The following is a 20,742-nucleotide window of genomic DNA, read 5'->3' on the forward strand; positions in this document are numbered from 1 at the left end:
TGCTTGGCACTTAATTATGCTCACCAAATATTTGAGGAACAGAGAAAGTAGATGTAACATGATACTGTCCCCATTTTCATAATGTAGGGTGAGACTGGTAAAGGGAATTTTAACAGTTTGGAATTTTTAAAAATTCTGTCTGACCAAAGAAAAGGTTATGTTATCACTATGAGACCAAAGTAATCACTTAATTATTACATAATTATTAATGCAATAATATGCTTAATGCCTAATGATAGGCTGAAATAGTCTGGTGACCTCTGATTATACTCTTTCAAATATTTGGTTCCTACATTATTAGACATTTTTTCTCAAGGTTATTAAAATGCCTGCACGTGATCCCAAATATCCTTTCTCTTTCAACTGGCATAGGAAGAAGTCATGTATATTTATTCTCGTGTAAAATTAGCATATTCTGCTTTTTCCAGAACTCAGTTCTACTAGACCATGATGGCTGAAAATTTACTTTTTATGACATACAAGGTGGAAATGAGTAATTGAAGTTTTTTTGTTAAGTCCAAAGAACAATATTTCATCTTTTATTGATGTGTAAATCACATATGTTAAGTACTATATCTAATGTAGATTCTCATCAGTTAAGAATTTAGGAACATGGTTGAAATGAACTTTTGTGAAGTGCAAATAAGCTGCAACATCATGGAATAACGTAGTTCAAGTTACTGGCATGAGAAAGCTTTATACCAAAGATGGGAATGACCTGACACTTTTCCCAGGGGAGAAATGAAACCACAGGAATATGGGAAGAATTATTTTCAGATTGCACAGTAATATGGTACCACATTTCTCATGGCAGATAGGAGACTGAATACTAAGTAGGAAACAAGATGGCGGGAAACTCTGTCCGTCCGTAACCCCGTGTGCTCAGCTCCAAGCTGGAAGATGAGCAGAGTATCGGAACTGGACACAGCCTCTAAACAGAGCATCCATCTACAGAAATCGTCATTTGCCCTGAAAGCTTCCAGTGATGTCATTAAATCACAATTAGTATTAGCAGAAGAAATTAGGAATATGTTGGAGGGTTGCACACTCGTAAGAAAATTTTCATGGAAGGGAGAAATTCTGAAGCATTTACTGTGGTGAAGTCTCATAAGACTTGAAAATCAAGCGTTTCAGCCCAGGAGGCTTTTATTTTTTAACAGCCAAAATAGTTGGCTTTTGTTTTTTACCTTAATTTGAAGGTTCAATGTCCTGCCTTTTTCATTTATGGTTTAACATATTCATAGGAAAAAATGAAACAGATGAATGCATCCCAAGGGATAATGGTTAAGTTTTTCTCTGTGTTTTCCTTTAGGAATTAATTCCAAGCTTCAGTTTGAAATTATGCCAGGTGCTTCATTCATGTTGTTCCAGATAAATTCGGACACTGGGGAGGTAGTGACGGCCACCACACTTGACAGAGAAGTTCAGGAAGTCCTCACCCTTCGAGGTAAGTGATCCCTCGTCTGTGCTAAACAAAAGTAGGCCGCAGGCAGTTGAGAGGTGAAATTTTACATTTCAGTAGGGCGTCTTTAAATAAAACGTTATTGACCCAGTGCTACCCAGTTAATTTGGTCTGAAGCTGTCTGGTAGGGGCAGCATATTTTAGGTGTAAATTAATGGCCACCATCTGTGCCATCTTTTATTTCATGTCAGTACTCGTACATGACGGGGGAGCCCCTGCTCTGTCCGGGACCACAGTGATTCTCTGCACGGTGAGAGATGAAAATGACCACGCACCAGAGATTGTTGTCCCCAGGGATGACATTGAGGTTCTGGAAAACCAAGAGCCAGGCCTTGTCTACACCTTCTTGGCTTCTGATATGGATGCTGGCAGCAATGGAGCTGTCACGTATCATATAATCGGTAAGAATCATCTTTCCTTTAATTCCCCCCGGGGTACCAGCGTGGTTGACACATGTGTCATGGTGAGTATTCTTCATTCAGTACATAGTTCAGTGTCTACAGAACACACACCTGCTAAGAACTAATTGCCGCCCCGGGTCTCCTCTCCTCCTCCTTCCGACAGCTACCCTGATCTACTGCCCTCCAAACTCCTCAAACATCCGCCCTCAACAACTCTTATTGTTAGTAATCCGTTTACATTAAAGGATATACAGATGCAGCAGATAGCTTTTTTTCTATTTTCACTTTTTTCATATGATCCCTTACTTTTATTATTTTGAGCAATCAGGCCTAGAGGACATAAGTAGAAAAACAGTGTTCTGAGATCTGCAGACCAATGAAACACTTCATATCTATCACAATACTCCAGAGATAAATAACCAAGGTCTTTCGGAACTTCTGCACTGGAAGATAATTTTGTAATATTTTCCCCTTTGGATCAGAGATATAAGATTCTGGCAGAATCATGGAAGGATTAGCATGGCAAGTTTTGTGAAGGCCACATCTTATTTACCTGAAAAAGAGTGGAGAATTCATTTTTTTAGCACATGTCAGAGCACACATAGAATGATAATGAGATGGAGCTAGAATAACACACAAAGAGAAGCTGTTTCATGGTGTAGAAACAGCTGTGAGGCTCACTCTGGAAGCTATCACTGTCTATTTACTGAAATTCCCATAACCAAGCCATGTTTTCTGTGTACCACCCAGTTTACTCCAAAATGAGAATGGTTTTTAATTGTCATTTCCCCTGATTAGAAAATGATATATAATTGCAGAATTTATATACAATTTATGAAAAACAACAGTAATAAACAAAAATCTTATATCTTGCAGAGATAAGTAATTTGATATTTTTGAAAGTCGCTTTTCAATGAATCTCAGTGAATGCAGACACCAATCTTACACTACTGAATAATTTATATACACTGTTTTATTATCTCCTTTTAAAAGTAATACACTGTATAAATGTTTCATGTTGTTGACTATACATATATTAGGATTTCTAATATGCATATTATAACATGATTTATCTTAATCATCTCCTTTTGTGCTAATTTAGATATTGAACACTCTATAATAAAAATGCTGTTGTGAACACACTCAATTATTTCCTTATGATAATATATCTGGATTATTTGTCCAAGGACATATATATTTTAAATGATCACATATATTGTCATACTACTACTACTAAGTTGCTTCAGTTGTGTCTGACTCTGTGCAGCCCCATAGACGGCAGCCCACCAGGCTCCCCCGTCCCTGGGATTCTCCAGGCAAGAACACTGGAGTGGATTGCCATTTCCTTCTCCAATGCATGAAAGTGAAGTCGCTCAGTCGTATCCGACTCTTAGCGATCCCATGGACTGCAGCCTACCAGGCTCCTCCATCCATGGGATTTTCCAAGCAAAAGTACTGGAGTGGGGTGCCATTGCCTTCTCCATATATTGTCATACTATCATCCAAAAGGATGATAATCCCTCAAACTAACTTTGAGAAGCCCAATTTTTAAGAATAAGCCCAATTATTATATCTTTCTTTGCTGTAGCAGTGGAATAGATACTTTTCCTTCTCTGTAAACTCTACCTGTTTTCTGAAACTTCCCAAATCAATTGTGGTTAAGAACCAGGGCTGGTGTTTTTTAAAGTTTGCAATCTGTTGTGATTGATGCTTTTGTAAAATACAATAAATATAAATTATTGGGAGAAAAAAGGCATACAACATGCAAGCCCCAATTTAAAAAAAGATATTACTATATTACAGAGATATAAGATTATTATGTCATATTGCTATAAATTTCTGTAAATGTTTACTCTCAATTTATTGTATTTATTTTGTTGAGGACTGGGTATAAACAATCCCCAGACTGCACCAGTCGCCTTTCATTGCATCAAGAACATTCTTTTTGACCACTCACCTTCCTTTCCCATATGGTCAACATTTCCCTCGCTACTGGCTTTTCCAATCAGTTTTTTTAGTCTCTCCTATCCTGAAAAGCATAGATGTTTCCCTTCATCCTCTGTCTCTTTTCCTTCACAATCAAATTTCTTAAAAATCGTTGTCTACACGCTAGTTTCTATGTCTTTATTTCACTTTAATTTCTTAGCTTGCTGCAATATACAGTCCACTGAAGTCACTCCGCTGAAACTACCCTTGTTGAAAGCACAAAAGACCTTGTTGTTGCTAAATGCGTTGGATCTTTTTTCAGTTCTTAGTTGAGCTGCTTTGTGTCTTTGTGCGCCATGCCCTGGATGCTTGGCCTCACTTTTACTTCAAAAGCCACTACTTTCTCCTGATTCTTCATCTGTCTTTCCAGACAAGCCTTCCCAATGTCCTTTTTATTCTCTGACTTGTTAGAGTTTCCTGGATCGTTTTGGTATATCTCTTTCTTTTCTCCTAGACACACTCTTACTGGTCGCTTCATCCAGTCCCTGTTTCTAGTTACCACTGAACTTTAATATCCCCCTATCTTGACTACATCCTAGATCTAAGTCCCATTAAAGGGTATTTTAAAAATTGAAGTATATACTTCTGTTAGTTTCAGATGTGCAACATAATTCAATGTTTTTATAGAGTATACTCCATATAAAGTTATTATTAAAATGTTGACTGTATTGCCAGTGCTGTACATTACATCCTTGTAACTTCTTTCTTTTATACCTAATAGTTTGTACTCCTGATTCCCCTTCATGTACTTTGCCCTACCTCCATGACTCCCAATACTGTTAAGTAGAAATGATGAGAGTGGGAATACTTATCTTATTCCTGATCTTAGAGGAAAAGTTTTCAGCTTTTCATTTTTGGTATGATAGCTGTGGGCTTGCCATATATGGCCTTTATTATGTTGAAGTATGTTTCCTCTTTGCCAACTATGATAAGTGATTTTATCATAAATGAGTGTTGAATTCTGTCAAATGTTTTTTTCGGTGTCTATTGAGATGATCATATGGTTTTTATTCTCCCTTTTGTTAATGTGGTATAACACCTTGATTGATTTGTAGATGTTGAACCATCCTTGCATCCCTGGAATAAATTTTATTTGATCATGAATAAAAATCTCTTTTCTGTATTTGTTGAATTTGGTTTGCTAATTTTTATTGAGCATCTTTTCAGGAATATTGGTGTGTAATTTTTTTATAGTGTCTTTGTCTGGTTTAGATAGGGCTTCATAGAATGAATTTGGAAGTCCCTCTTCTTCAATTTTTGGTATAGTTTAGGAAAGATAGACTTCAACTCATCTTTAAATGTTTGGTAGAAACTCTCCAATTCTGGTGTGGTCCTGGTCTTTGGTTTGTTGGAGGTTTTTGATTATTGATTCAATTTCATTAATAGTAATCACTGTTCAGTAATCACTTTCTTCCTGATTCAGTCTTGGAAAAGTATATATTTCTAGACATTCTTCCATTTCTTCTAGGCTGTCCAATTTTCTGGTGTATAGTTGTCAATAGTATTCTTTTATGATTGTATCTCTGTGATATTGGTTGTAATTTCTCCTTTTCTATTTCTAATTTTATTTAGATTTTCTCTTATTTTCTTGATGAGTTTCTGACTCATCTTAATCAACTTTGTTTATCTTAAACAACAGTGCTTAATTTCACCAGGCTTTTTCTATTTTTTAAAATTTGGTCTCTATTTTATTTACTTCTCTGATTTTCATTATTCTCTTCCTTTTGTTGACTTTGGGCTTTGTTTGTACTTCTTTTACTAGTTCCTTTAGATAGAAAGTTAAGTTATTTAAGATATTTCTTGTGTTTTGAGTTAGACCTGAATTACTATAAATTTCCCTCTAAGAACTCCTTTAGCTGTGTCTCATAGATTTTGAAAGTTGTGTTTGTTTTTTTTTTTATTCACCTCAAGCTATGATTTTATTTCCTCTTTGTTGATCCATTGGTTTTCTAGTAATATATTATTTAGTTTCCACATGTTTGTTTATTTTCCAGTTTCCTTCCTGTAATTGATTTCTAGTTTCATAGCACTGTAGTCAGAAAAGATTCAAGGTTGATATGATTTCAATCTTCTTAAATGAATTGAAGATTTTTCGTGGCTTAGCATGAGACCTGTCCTGGAGATCTAGTGTCCATGTGCACTTGAAAAAGAATGTGTTTTCTTCTGTTTTTAATGCAACGATTTGTAAATATTAATACCTGTTAAGTCCTTCTGGTCGAATGTGTCATCTAATGTATCCCTTATTGATTTTCTGCCTGTTCATTTATGTAAGTGGGTTATGAAAGTTCTCTATACTTATTGTATTTCTGTCAGTTTCTCCCTTTATATGTGTTAGTATTTACTTTATATATTTAGGTGCTATTGTACTGGGGCATTTATGTTTATGAATGTTATATCTTCTTCTTGATTTGACTTGTTTATCATTATATGATTGATGCCCTTCTTTGTCTTTGTTATAAACTTTGTTTCAAAGTCTATTTTGTGTGATATGAATATTGTTATCTCTGTTTTCTTTTTATTTCCATTTGTGTGGAGTATCTTTTTCCATCATTTTACTTTCAAGTGTGTGTGTCTTTAGATCTGAAGTGAGTCCCTTGTAGGCAGGATATAGATGGTATGTTTTCTAATCCATTCAGCCACCCATGTCCTGATTGGAGCATTTAATCTATTTACATAAAGTAATCATTGATAGACATGTACTCACTGACATTTTGTTACTGTTTTCTAGTATTACTTTTTGCAGTTTTTCTATGTTCTTTTCTTGTTCCTCTAGTCTCTTCCCTTGCAGTTTAATGATTTTCCTTAGTCTTATGTTTGGGTTATTTTCTCTGTTTCTTTGTGTGTCCACTGGAGATTTTTTGATTTGTAGTTACCATGAGGTTTATATATATATATATCAATTATATATAGTTGTTTTAAAGTCATAGTTGTTTAAATTCAAACATATCTTGAAACATATCTACCTTTTTCATTTTATTCCCAACACACTTTATGGTTTGGTTTTATATTGTACATTTATATCTGTACCCTTTCAGTGTTTATCAGAGTTATATTTGATTTTATAATTTTTATCTTTAACATTTATGCCCTCATATAAGTGGTTGATTAACTGTTTTTACTATATACTTATAATTATCAGTGATTTTTTTCTTCATATCATTTTTTAAAATTTCTTGTTATAAGGTTTTCTTTTTCACTTAAAGAAAACACTTTAATGTTTCTTGTAAGGCCAGTTTAATGGTAACAACTTCTTTTAGTTTTTGCTTGTTTGGAAAACTCTTTCTCTCTCCTCAAGTCTGAATGGTAACCTTGCTGGATAGAGTGTCCTTGGTTGCAGGTTCTTTCAGCACTTTAAATATGTCATGCTACTCCCTCTGGCTTGCAAGATTTGTGATAAGATATCAGCTAATATTTTTAGTGGTTTCCTTTTAAGTGACTCTCTTCCTGCCTTTAAAATTCTCCCATTCACTCTTTAAAATTTTTTCATTTTTATTATGATATGACTTAGTGTGAACCTCTTTGAGTTCATCTTGTTTAGGCCTCTCTGTGCTTCTTGGACCTGGATATCTGTTTCCTTTTCAGGTTAGTGATATTTTCAGCTACAATTTCATCAAATAAGGTTATGCCCCTTTCTGTCTCTCTTCCTCTGCGACTCCTATAATGCTAATGTTAGTATGCTTGATATTTTCCTAGAAGTCCCGTGTTGAATTCTCCAGGAGAGAATACTGGAGTGGGTTGCTATTTCCTTCTCCAGTGGATCTTCCCAACTCAGGTATCAAAGCCAGGTCTACCACACTGCAGGGCGGATTCTTTACTATCTGAGCCACAAGGGAAGCCCAGAAGTCCCTTAAATAATCCTTATGAACTTTTTCTTTTTGCTGTTCTGATAAGGTGATTTCCACTATTCTGTCTTCCAGGTCATTCATGTGTTTCTCTGTATCACCTAATCTGTGGTTAATTCCTTTTAGTGTATTTCTCCTTTGAGTTATTGTATTCTTCAGCTCTAATTGGTTCTTTATTATATTTTCTAGTTCCTTTTGAAGTTCCCACTGTATTTTTGTATCCTTTTCCTTATGAAAAGGATGTTCACAAGTTTGATTAACTTTTTTTATGACTTTTGCTTTGAACCATTTATCAGATGAATTACTGTCTCATTAGGCTTCCCTTCACCCAGGGTTTTATATTGCTCTTTGTTTTGTAACATATTCTACTGTCTTTTCATTTTGTTTGATGAAATTAAGGAAAACATGCACATCTTGGTCTTGAAGCCATGTCATTGTATTGGATCATCCCTATGCAGTCTCCCTACGCCCGGTGGATTAGGCAGGAGAGCTGGATCTAAAGTGACCATGGGCCATGCCTTTTCTCGGGGTGTGCTAGCAGTCACTGCCATGTTGAGGGGCGGGGCCAGGTTTGGAGAGGCTGGAGCCACAATCCTGAGTGAGGTTATCATATCCTTGGTGCTATAGAGTTTCTGTCTTGGCCAGGGGTAGCGATGGGACCCAAGAGGCTGGAAGAGGAGCCTTGAGCCAGCCCTGGCCTTTCCCAAGGTGCACTGGTGATTCTGCCTTGTCACAGCCTGGGGCTGGAGCAGGAGGGGCTGAGGTCAGAGCCTGTCTCAGATGGGGTGAGGTGTGCTGGGGTGGTCACAGTGGGCTGGTCGGAGCACCAGGCAGGTTGCCACCATGCCAGGACTGGGAGCAAACAACTGTGTCCATGCTCTCCAAAAGCAGAGTCTCCATTGCCTACAGGCCTCCATTAAGCCCCACTGGTTTTCAAACTACCTAAAAGGGCTCATATTCCCAGTACTTATCTCCAGGCTGGCATGCCCGATATGGGGCTCAAATCCCTAACAACTAAGGGAAGATCCCTGAGCCTGTGAAATCTTATTCTGTGTTACCCACCAAGTGTGTGGGTCCTGACAAGACTTCTTCTTCTTCCCTAATACTAGACTCCTTGTGGTTCTTCCTTTATAATCTTGGTTTTAGAAGATCAAGTCTGCTAGACTTCAGGTCAGTTTAAGAGAGAATTTCTTTTTATATCAATGCAATTTTGTCTTTCTAAGAGGAGGTAAGCTCAGGGTCTTCCCACTCCACCATCTTGATCCCACCTTCTAATTATTTTTTATTTTCTACTTTCTTTCTTTTTACCATGAGAAAGTAGAATTAGGATCAGTGCCTTTGACTAAAAATAAATAGCATTTTTGTCCACACTTCATGTCCTATGGTGAACTGTGGGCTTTGCTCTATACCATCCTGACTCTAGGGCTCCCTGTCAAAGGATTTTCAAAGGAAAATAATGGGTTTCATACAAATATAAAACTGACAACTTCCAAAGGTTTTTATTCAACTCATTAGTTAATAAACAAGACAAAAAGATGTTAAAATTGGTTCAAGGAGAAATCTAAGAAACACACACATGCACACAGAGAGAGAAAATAAGAGATTCTGAAATGCAGAAGAGTTCTAGCCACAGGACAGTAATCATTGCCATTCCACCAGACACAATTAATTTGGATTTCTGTGAACATGAACTGTTTTCATTATGTATTTAGTTTTCAGCAATTTACAGAAATAAAATGCCTGAAAGACAATGAAGATAAAATACCTGGAAGACAATTCTGATGTCAAAACCAGACTAGTCACACACTGATCTTTATTTTTACCATAGAACATCCACTTATTATTTCCTTCCATTTCAAATTGTTTCAGCATTTTTTCCTTATAGCCTCAAGGACCCAGTCTTCATGTCCAATAGCATCTCATTATCAGTGTGTCTAAAACTGAACATCACTCCCTTTTCATTCACCTCATCACGATCTGGCTGCTTCTAGAATTTCTTCAAGTGCTCAGCCTTTTTTGCTCAATGTGTCCTTAAAAAATCTCGTTACAGATGTAAGCACTGAAAATCCTTGTTCACGCTTTTTACATTGTAGACAGATTGTTGTTATAGTAGTAACATTTCTTAAACTCCTTCTTATATGTGTCCCCAAATCCATTAATGGCTTTTATTATCTATTTATTTACTACTTAGGAACTTGAAACTGAAAGTTGCTCAGTCGTGTCTGACTCTTTGTGACCCCAATGGACTGTAGCCTGCCAGGCTCCTCTGTTCTGGAGAGGTCAGAGTACTGGAATGGGCAGCTGTTCCCTTCCCCAGGGGATCTTCCCAGCCCAGCACTCAAACCCAGGTCTCCTGCATTGCAGGCAGATTCTTTACTGTCTGACCCACCAGAGAAGCCCAAAGAATACTGGAGTGGGTAGCCTATCCCTTCCCCAGTGGATCTTCCCAACCCAGGAATTGAACCAGGGTCTCCTGCATTGTGGGCAGATTCTTTACCAACTGAGATTAGGCCCTAAAGTTTAGTTCATAGCAAAGGTCCTCTCCAAAAAAAATGATGTATCCCCCCAGGCATTCAAGTCAGTTCTTGTTTCAACGTGAAACGCCAGCATTGGGAATGCCCCCTTACCTGGCAGCCTAGAAACTTTCACACCCTGATCTGGTACACCTTGGTCAGGTTAGGAGGGGTGAGAAGTGAACCTTTCTTTTATAATTTGTAAGAAGGGTAGTTATAAAGTGATTTTGGGAAAGACAAACCCATGTGATCCTATGGGTTTTCTCAGGCAGAACCATTTTCGAAATAAGGATATGTAAATAAACTTCTGGTTATTGCCCTAAAACTTACCTGTTTCCAGATACTCTTTAGATAGTTTTATATAACCCCAGCATCCTCAGGGAGAAATATCAACAACCTCAGATATGCAGATGACACCACCCTTATGGCAGAAAGTGAAGAACTAAAGAGCCTCTTGATGAAAGTGAAAGAGGAGAGTGAAAAAGTTGGCTTAAAGCTTAACATTCAGAAAACTAAGATCATGGCATCTGGTCCCATCATTTCATGGCAAACAGATGGGGAAACAGTGGAAACAGTGGCTGACTTTATTTTGGGAGGCTCCAAAATCACTGCAGATGGTGATTGCAGCCATGAAATTAAAAGATGCTTACTCCTTGGAAGGAAAGTTATGACCAACCTAGACAGCATATTAAAAAGCAGACACATTACATTGCCAACAAAGGTCCGTCTAGTCAAGACTATGGTTTTTCCAGTGGTCATGTATAGATGCGAGAGTTGGACTATAAAGAAAGCTGAGTGCTGAAGAATTGATGCTTTTGAACTGTGGTGTTAGAGAAGACTCTTGAGAGTCCCTTGGACTGCAAGGAGATCCAACCAGTCCATCCTAAAGGAAATCAGTCCTAAATATTCATTGGAAGGACTGATATTGAAGCTGAAACTCCAATACTTTGGCCACCTGATGCGAAGAGCTGACTCATTGAAAAGACCCTGATGCTAGGAAAGATTGAAGGCAGGAGGAGAAGGGGTAGACAGAGGATGAGATGGCTGGATAACATCACTGACTCAATGGACGTGGGTTTGGGTGGACTCTGGGAGTTGGTGATTGACAGGGAGGCCTGGCGTGCTGGGGTTCATGGGGTCACAGCATCAGACACTACTGAGCGACTGAACTGAAGGGTCCTCAAACCTCATTTTAAACAAAACTGGTCTACACACCTTTCAGTCTTTCTCCTAAGCCAGATCATGAGTCTTACCTTCCTTACTGCTTACTTTTCCTCCTCTGATTCTTTGGAATGCATCCACTTCCTCTAGGTGCATATCTTTCCAGAACCCCCTCATTACACAGACACTGTGATAGTCTCCTATCTTTCACTAGTCTAAAAGCTCTGACACTGCTGCCCAGGATTCTTCCTAAAACAGAAATGTGATTCACAGTGTCTTCCTGGCTAAAATCTTGCAGGTAGATTTTAAGATAAAGCCCAGCATCTTGGCAGTGTATACAGGGCAGTTCATGACTGGATATCCTGCTTATCTTCCAGATTTATATTCTTGCCACTGTCAATCCTCTTTCTGCCTACACTCTACCCTCAAATACCCAGGGGACCCTAAATTCTAGTCATACTAAAATGTTTGCAACCTTTGCTTTTTCATAATCCTGGGACTTCATCCAGGTTTGACCCTCTTCCCTCTCCCTCCCCTAAGACTAATAGCCTGGCTTCCTTCCCTTTAGGAGTTAGTTTGGTGTCACTGTTTATAATAAGCATTTTCTTGCCATCCTAATGCAGGACCCTGTGCTCATCTTCTGTCCTCCCAGTGTCCTGCACATGTGAGTTTCACACTGTACTTTAATGTCCAGGTACGGATGTGCCTTTCCTCCTGGACTGTAAACTCTTAGAAGTCAGATCACATCTTCCTCTCCTCATATTCCCAGTGTCCCAACACATATTTGGTACATGACAGGTGTTGTTAAAATGTCTAATGAGGGAATGAATGGCTTTATCAATCACAAATGCCACAGAAATGTAATTTGTCTCACCACCTGTGTTTGGTACAAATTAACGTGTCTCATGAAGGCCTTCAAATGCCGAGGAGCAGGGACGGCATTTGAGCCCAGTACTGCCTGAGGCTGCTGTTTTTTCTGCACTGCTCCACTTCCTCCGTGTGCCTCTGCAGGGTTCAGGAAGTTCTCATGCTGTTGGGAACGGTCCCCACTAGTCCAAGAATGTGGCTGGTAGGTCACTGAACTTCATTTTCCCAACTAATCTTCAGGTTGACTTTAAAATGCCTTTGGAAGCTTTTTATCCTTGAGTTTAGTTTTCTTTTAATTAATTATTTTAATTGGAGGCTAATTACTTTACAATACTGTAGTGGTTTTGCCAAACATTGACATGAATCAGCCATGAGTGTTCATGTGTCCCCTATCCTGAACCCCTCTCCTACCTCCCTCCCCATCCCATCCCTCAGGGTTGTCCCAGTGCACCAGCCCTGAGCACCCTGTCTAATGCATCGAACCTGGACGGCCGATCTGTTTCATATATGGTAATATACATGTCTCAATGCTATTCTCTCAAACCATCCCACCCTCGCCTTCTCCCACAGAGTCCAAAAGACTGTTCTTTATCTCTGTGTCTCTTTTGCTGTCTTGCATAAAGGGCTTCCCTTGTGGCTCAGCTGGTAAAGAATCCACCTGCAGTGCAGGAGACCTGGGTTTGATCTCTGGTTTGGGAAAATCCCCTGGAGAAGGGAACGGCTACCCACTCCAGCATTCTGGCCTGGAGAATTCTATGGACTCTATAGTCCATGTGTTCACAAAGAGTCGGACACGACTGGGTGACTTTCACTTTTACTTCTAAATTTTATTCTACTTGGTACCATATACAATAGCAAAAGGAACATATTTTAAAGAATAAAACATAATCCTTGCTTATGTTATGTAAGAGATAGACAAGTGTTCTACTGTCTCTGAAAGAAGTGTTATGGCTCATGCACAAAGGGCCATGTAGAAGAGGACCTTATTCCAGTAATATAACCAACATTCAATCTATAGTGAGTAAGGGGAAAATTAAAAATACGTTGTTATAAATCAATCTGTTAATTTTTGATTGCTATCTACAAATGAACATCGAATACTGTTGCTTATCTCTGCCTACTATTGTTTTATTTCAAGTAAAATATGCATTTTAATCCTTCAAAAAGGAAAAGCATATTACTATAAAAAGTTGAAGTTGAAAAAAAATCATACTGCTGCAAATAAGTCAAAGCAAGTGTTTGAATTACTGATTGAATTAAGATAGATGTTGAATTTTATTTTTTACTTATCCCCTGAGTATTATTATCAGGAAGCTTTGTGAGGGTAGGGACTGGATCATGTACTTACAAAAGTGATAGTGTACTATAATAATCAGGAAATAAATGTTTGTTGGATGAATATATATATATATATTCATAGTAAAGAGCTGCTACTTTTTCAATTCAAATATATTCTGAACTTTCTTTCTTTAATAGATGGAAATACTGATGAGTACTTTGCTATTAATGAAATTTCGGGAGAACTCTCAACCACTCGCGCTTTGGACCGGGAGGAAGTCAGCAACTTCACCCTCGTCATCCTGTGCTCGGATCTGGGGAGCCCACCGCAAAGCTCCACGGCGCAGCTGCAGGTCAGAGTTCTGGACGACAACGACCACAGCCCGTCCTTCCCCAGGCTGCAGTACCAGGCTTCTGTGAGAGAGGACGCGCAGGTGGGAACCACGGTTCTCGTGCTCTCCTCCGCGGACGAGGATGAGGGCCTGAACGGGCAAACCATGTATTCTCTGGTGCATGAGTCTTCCGGGGCGTTCACCATCGACCCTGTGGCAGGCATACTAAGAACCAGCCGCGCCCTTGACCGGGAAGCCAGGTCTGAGCACGTATTGAAGGCTGTGGCCAGAGACTGTGGTGTCCAAGGCTCACGAAGCACCACGGTGGTTATAAAAGTACATGTCACTGATGTTAATGACAACAGTCCAGTTTTGGAACAGAACCCCCTTGATATTTTTCTTTCCTCTCAGTCACCTACAAACCAAACAGCTGCCATCCTCAGAGCCAGTGACCCAGACTCGGGACCCAATGGCACCGTCACGTTCAGCTTCACAGAGCCGCAGTCAATACTTTCTATTAATGAATACACAGGAGCAATTCAACTTCAGCAAATTCCGTCTTCAGAATATTTTCCTATTTGGCTGCAGTTAAAAGCTGTGGATCAAGGGGTCCCAGCTAGGACAACCACTGGTCTCCTGGTCATTCACATGGAAGGAGAAGATGTAAGGATCTCCTTCAGCCAGCATCTGTATAAAGGGATCGTGCCTGAAAATTGTGAGGCAGGTGAGTGTCAAGTGTCCCAGTTTGGGCAAAATGCTTTAAACTATCAAAGCATTAAAACTATGAATTTCTGAGTCCAGCCAATTCTTGGTATTACAATTTTCATTCAGCATATGTTATTAAAAATATATACTCAAATACAGTAATATATTCACACCCCTTTCAAGACAACAAAAACTAATAAAAACACTGAAATCATTCAGGACTCTTGAACTTTAAGTTTAAAATCTCAAAAAACCCACATTAATTTAAATGTTTATGAATCCTGAACAACTACATTTCCTAAATGACTTTCCTGGAAATACAATCAGAGGTGAAATGTGCTGTGGTTCAGTGACTGCCACTGTGTGTCCTTGGGAAGCTGGCTCTCTCGGCCTCCGTTTCCCAACCTGCAAATTAGGGATGAGTTTGGTACCTACCTCAGTAGGGTGTTCTGAGGACCGAATGAGCCACTTCATATAAAGCCTTTAAAACAGTATCTGACTCAGAATCAGTGTGTAATTTTAAGGAAGTGTGATTTTTCTTATTATTACTTCATTTTGATACAGTCAGTATTACTTTTAAATAATGCAGTAATATCTGATCTTCAAAGAATTTGGCAAGATTATACTACTCAGAACAGGCTTCTGTGAATGGTGACTGTTTTTCCTCATAATGCTAAATTATTTTTCAGTTATTTCCCTACTCAAATTTATGCCATAATGGGAAACATAAATAGTTAATTCCAATGATCTTTCTACCCTAAAGAAAAAACCCATTTGCAGATAGTTGTGAATGGAAAGCAATCCAATCTAGGTGATTATATCTAACTAGAGAGTTGAAATATAAACCTTCTGAATCTTTGAACCAGCCAGAGGGCAAATCACGTGGACTCCAGGGCTTGGGGGAGGAGGAGTTTGCTTTCAACAAGTCTGATGTGTGCTGTTTGATTTCTCCAGTTGTTCTTTGTTTTTGCTTTGTTATTCTGGATTCAATTTCACTTTATTCATACCCAAAACAACCACTGTTTAAAAGGCAACTTGAATTTTTCTGAAATTGTTTTATTTACTTCATAGTGAAAATATTTGTTACACATTATTACACATTTGTTACACATTATATTCTCTATAAAAAGAGAATATTCAACTTAATATTGAATGTCAAGTTAGGATTCTTCTCAGTTACATACTATTAACCCCAGTTGCATCTTCTTTTGAATTACGGTTATCTCATGGGCTGCTTATTCAGAAGGCCTCTTATGATTCTAAACATTATTAGGGGTAAATTGCAGTTACCTTCATTAAATGAAATAATAGCATCTTCCAAAATAACTAGAAATTTCCACCTATTCTTAGGTGTAATGAGAATTCCACAGAAGAGTTAAATGTTAAATAATATGAGATACTCCATAGAGCTGTGTTTCCTCATGAGAGCTATACATCCTAACTCCAGAGCAGAGCCTGATAGAAAGAAAGGTAAAATTTTCTAAATAATAATAATTAATATATTTGTGCTAAATAATACAGCACAAAATATATTAATCAATCTTGAAATGTATTTGATAAAATCATAGAATTTTTAAGTCCAGCTTTTATCAGCAGTGAACATATAAACATTTTTTCCTTAACTGATGATCTTTCAGTCTCTACTTGAATCTCTCAGTGATTGAGAGTCTAGGACAGTGGTTCTTGAACTTGGGTATGAAACAAGCACTCTCTCATGATTGCAGAAGTTTCTGCTTCAGTAATCTGGGATCCAGGAACTATCATTTTTAACGCTCTGTAGGTGATTTGATTACATGACAAAGTTGGAAAACTCTTTCATTTGGAAAGTAATTCCTGTGTTAAACCCAGATCTGCCTCATTTATGTATGTCCGTAAATTCTAGTCCTGCCATCTGGAGTATTCCACTGATCTACATGGTTACTTGTTCTTTAAATGTTTTATTTGCTCCTTCAACAAAAATTCTATTGAACATTATGTGCCAGGTACATTTCTATTGGGATATGTTAGTGAACAAAAAGACAAAGATGCTTGTCCTTGAGAGGCTTGCATTCCAGCAGGGGTAAAAAGACAATATCAGTGAACGTAATAAATAGCTAAAAGGTAGTGTATGTTCAGTTCAGTTCAGTCGCTCAGTCGTGTCCGACTCTTTGCGACCCCATGAATCGCAGCACGCCAGGCCTTCCTGTCCATCACCAACTCCCGGAGTTCACTCAGACTCACGTCCATTGAGTCAGTGATGACATCCAGCCATCTCATCCTCTGTCGTCCCCTTCTCCTCCCACCCCCAATCCCTCCTAGCATCAGAGTCTTTTCCAATGAGTCAACTCTTCCCATGAGGTGGCCAAAGTACTGGAGTTTCAGCCTCAGCATCATTCCTTCCAAAGAAATCCCAGGGCTGATCTCCTTCAGAATGGACTGGTTGGATCTCCTTGCAGTCCAAGGGACTCTCAAGAGTCTTCTCCAACACCACAGTTCAAAGGCATCAATTCTTCAGCACTGAGCTTTCTTCACAGTCCAACTCTCACATCCATACATGACCACAGGAAAAACCATAGCCTTGACTAGACGGACCTTTGTTGGAAAAGTAATGTCTCTGCTTTTGAATATGCTATCTAGGTTGGTCATAACTTTCCTTCTAAGGAGTAAGCGTCTTTTAATTTCGTGGCTGCAGTCACCATCTGCAGTGATTTTGGAGCCCAAAAAATAAAGTCAGCCACTGTTTCCACTGTTTCCCCATCTATTCCCCATGAAGTGATGGGACCAGATGTCACGATCTTCATTTTCTCAATGTTCAGTCTTAAACCAACTTTTTCACTCTCCTCTTTCACCTTCATCAAGAGGCTTTCGAGTTCCTCTTCACTTTCTGCCATAAGGGTGGTGCCATCTGCATATCCGAGGTTTTTGATATTTCTCCTGTCAATCTTGATTCCAGCTTGTGCTTCTTCCAGCCCAGCATTTCTCATGATGTACTATGCATATAAGTTAAATAAACAGGGTGACAATATACAGCCTTGACGTACTCCTTTTCCTATTTGGAACCAGTCTGTTGTTCCATGTCCAATTCTAACTGTTGCTTCCTGACCTGCATACAAATTTCTCAAGAGGCAGGTCAGGTGGTCTGGTATTCCTATGTCTTTCAGAACTCTCCACAGTTTATTGTGATCCACACACTCAAAGGCTTTGGCATAGTCAATAAAGCAGAAATAGATGTTTTTCTGGAACTCTTTTGTTTTTTCCATGATCCAGCAGATGTTGGCAATTTGGTCTCTGGTTCCTCTGCCTTTTCTAAAACCAGCTTGAACATCTGGAAGTTCACGGTTCACATACTGCTGAAGCCTGGCTTGGAGAATTTTGAGCATTACTTTACTAGTGTGTGAGATGCATGCAATTGTGTGGTAGTTTGAGCATTCTTTGGCATTGCCTTTCTTTGGGATTGGAATGAAAACTGACCTTTTCCAGTCCTGTGGCCACTGCTGAGTTTTCCAAATTTGCTGGCATATTGTGTGCTGCCGTTTCACAGCATCATCTTTCAAGATTTGAAATAGCTCAACTGGAATTCCATCACCTCCACTAACTTTGTTCGTAGTGATGCTTTCTTTTTTTTTTTTTAATTATTATTTTTTTAATTTTATATAGACTAACCAGGAATATCCCTATGGTATTCATTTGTATGATAATAAATTCTTTTTTAGAAGCTCTCTGAGCTTACAAGTAGCATTATTTAAATAACCCTCAAATCACAGTTGAATATGAAATGCATCCAAAAATTTTTCATAACAAGAGGGTCACACTGCTGCTTCTGCTGCTACTAAGTCACTGCAGTCGTGTTCGACTCTGTGCGACCCCATAGACAGCAGCCCACCAGGCTCCCCCGTCCCTCGGATTCTCCAGGCAAGAATACTGGAGTGGGTTGCCATTTCCTTCTCCAGTAGTGATGCTTTCTAAGGCCCACTTGACTTCACATTCCAGGATGTCTGGTCTAGGTGACTGATCACACCATCATGATTATCTGGGTCATGAAGATCTTTTTTGTACAGTTCTTCTGTGTATTCTTGCCACCTCTTCTTAATATCTTCTGCTTCTGTTAGGTCCATACCATTTCTGTCCTTTATCGAGCCCATCTTTGCATGAAATGTTCCCTTGGTATCTCTAATTTTCTTGAAGAGATCTCTAGTCTTTCCCATTCTGTTGTTTTCCTCTATTTCTTTGCACTGATCGCTGAGGGAGGCTTTCTTATCTCTTCTTGCTATTCTTTGGAACTCCGCATTCAGATGCTTATATCTTTCCTTTTGTCCTTTGCTTTTCGCTTCTCTTCTTTTCACAGCTATTTGTAAGGCCTCCCCAGACAGCCATTTTTCTTTTTTGCATTTCTTTTCCATGGGGATGGTCTTGATCCCTGTGTCCTGTACAATGTCACAGTGTATGTTAGCTGGTGTTAAAAGCTGTGGTATGAAGAAACAGCAGGATTCCTGGCGAGGGCACAAAGACAATTTTAGATGGCAGGTTAGGACTGGCATTAGTGAGCAAGTGAAATTTGGGGCAAAGACATAAAGAAAGGAGGTAGCCATTCATATATATGGGAAGATAGCATTTCCAAAGAAAAAGAGGAGAAATCAGTGGGAACTCACCTGGTTTGTTCATGAACAGTAAAGGGGACTGTGTGACTAAAGCAGAGTAAGCAAGGTGAAAGTGAAAGTGAAGCCGTGTCTCACTCTTTGCGACCCCATGGACTATAGCCTGCCAGGATCCTCGGTCCCTGGGATTTTCTAGGCAAGAATACTGGAGTGGGTTGCCATTTCCTTCTCCAGGAGATATTCCCAATTCAGGGATTGAACCGGGTCTGCTTCATTGTAGGCAGACACTTTACTGTCTGAGCCACCAGGGAAGTCAAGCAAGATGAAGAATGGTAAAAACTGAGGTCAGAAGAAGACAAAAAGAAGAGGTGGTGTCTTGTAGATCACTGGGAGGTCTTTGACTTTTACTGAAAATAGTTTTTCTTTCTCTAGTTCATTCAGTTATTTACATAATGAGATTTCCAACCAATGCTAGTGAATAGTCTCACCCAATACAAATTCTGCAGAGTAGGAGGCATCAAGTAAATTATCCCTCAAAAGAATTGGCATAGACTAAGTCAGTCGTTATTATCACACTTGTTCACATTAGTAAATGAAATTTCTAAAAATTAAGTAATGTGTTTGGCCATTTCCTAATTAAGATATCATTTCTCAAATCACCCAGAATCAATTTCTTTGTAGGATTAACCCCCCAAAAAAGCCCATATCTAAGGCATCCCAAAGAAAGCCCAATATGAAATTAAGCTATAGATTAGGAAGTTTAATAATGTTTATGGTTGAATTGAGAAATGATTTAATAATAACACTAATGAAAACTGCCATGGAAGGGAAAATTTTGTACCTGATTTCATTTTTTCAATGTGCCATTCATTTCTTTGTCCAGGATTCGCTCTGCTGATAGGAGGCAGCCGTTATGGGAGGAAACTACCCTTGTTTTGGTCCATTTCTCATCAGTCAACCTTCCATCTACCCCCAGCCATAGCAGTTGGAATTAATCACTATGGTTAACATAACCGGGTCTGAGATTAAAAAAAAAAAAAAAAAATAGGGTGGAAGACTAAATTAGTCTCTTACCTCTGAAGGCGGGCCTCCTGCTGCAGATTCAGGCAGAAAAGCTGATGAACACATGGGTGGCGGCAGTGACTTAGTCACTAAGTTGTGTCTGACTCTTGCAACCCCATGGATTGTAGCCCACCAGGCTCCTCTGCCCATGGGATTTCCCAGACAAGAATATTGGAGTAGGTTGCCATTTCCTTCTCCATGGCATCTTTCCAACCCAGGGATCAAACCCATGTCTCCAGCATTGCAGGCAGATTCTTTATTCTTTACCAGGAAAGCTAGAATACATAGGTGGAAAGACTTTATTCTGCTGTGGCATCATTGTGTTTTTTTTTTGACCTCTGATCAGAGTCATCCTTCTTAATCTCCTTGCATTTAGAATTATTGAACTAAATTTGACTGGTACCTTTTAAATAGAGCCTAACAGTTAAAAAATTTGTTTGTTAATCTTACATATAGACAAGGTTAGAAATATTCTGGCAGTAAGCATATGTTATCCATAAATATTCAGGTAGGCATGCACTACAAAACATCTAAAACAATGGGTTGAGATCTTGTTTTG

General features: G+C 38.8%; 1 protein-coding gene across 1 annotated transcript in view; it reads left to right on the top strand.

The window, feature by feature from the left end:
* The window catches only part of DCHS2 (dachsous cadherin-related 2), a 324,121-nt gene that overhangs the window by 223,656 nt on the left and 79,723 nt on the right, over positions 1–20,742 (top strand). The window contains exons 12-14 of the mRNA XM_070768961.1: positions 1,313–1,447; positions 1,654–1,863; positions 13,709–14,566. Coding sequence (XP_070625062.1) covers positions 1,313–1,447; positions 1,654–1,863; positions 13,709–14,566 — 1,203 coding nt within the window. The remainder of the gene's footprint in view (positions 1–1,312; positions 1,448–1,653; positions 1,864–13,708; positions 14,567–20,742) is intronic.

The sequence above is a fragment of the Bos indicus genome, chromosome 17 (genome assembly GCF_029378745.1).
Source record: "Bos indicus isolate NIAB-ARS_2022 breed Sahiwal x Tharparkar chromosome 17, NIAB-ARS_B.indTharparkar_mat_pri_1.0, whole genome shotgun sequence".
Classification (NCBI taxonomy): domain Eukaryota; kingdom Metazoa; phylum Chordata; class Mammalia; order Artiodactyla; family Bovidae; genus Bos; species Bos indicus.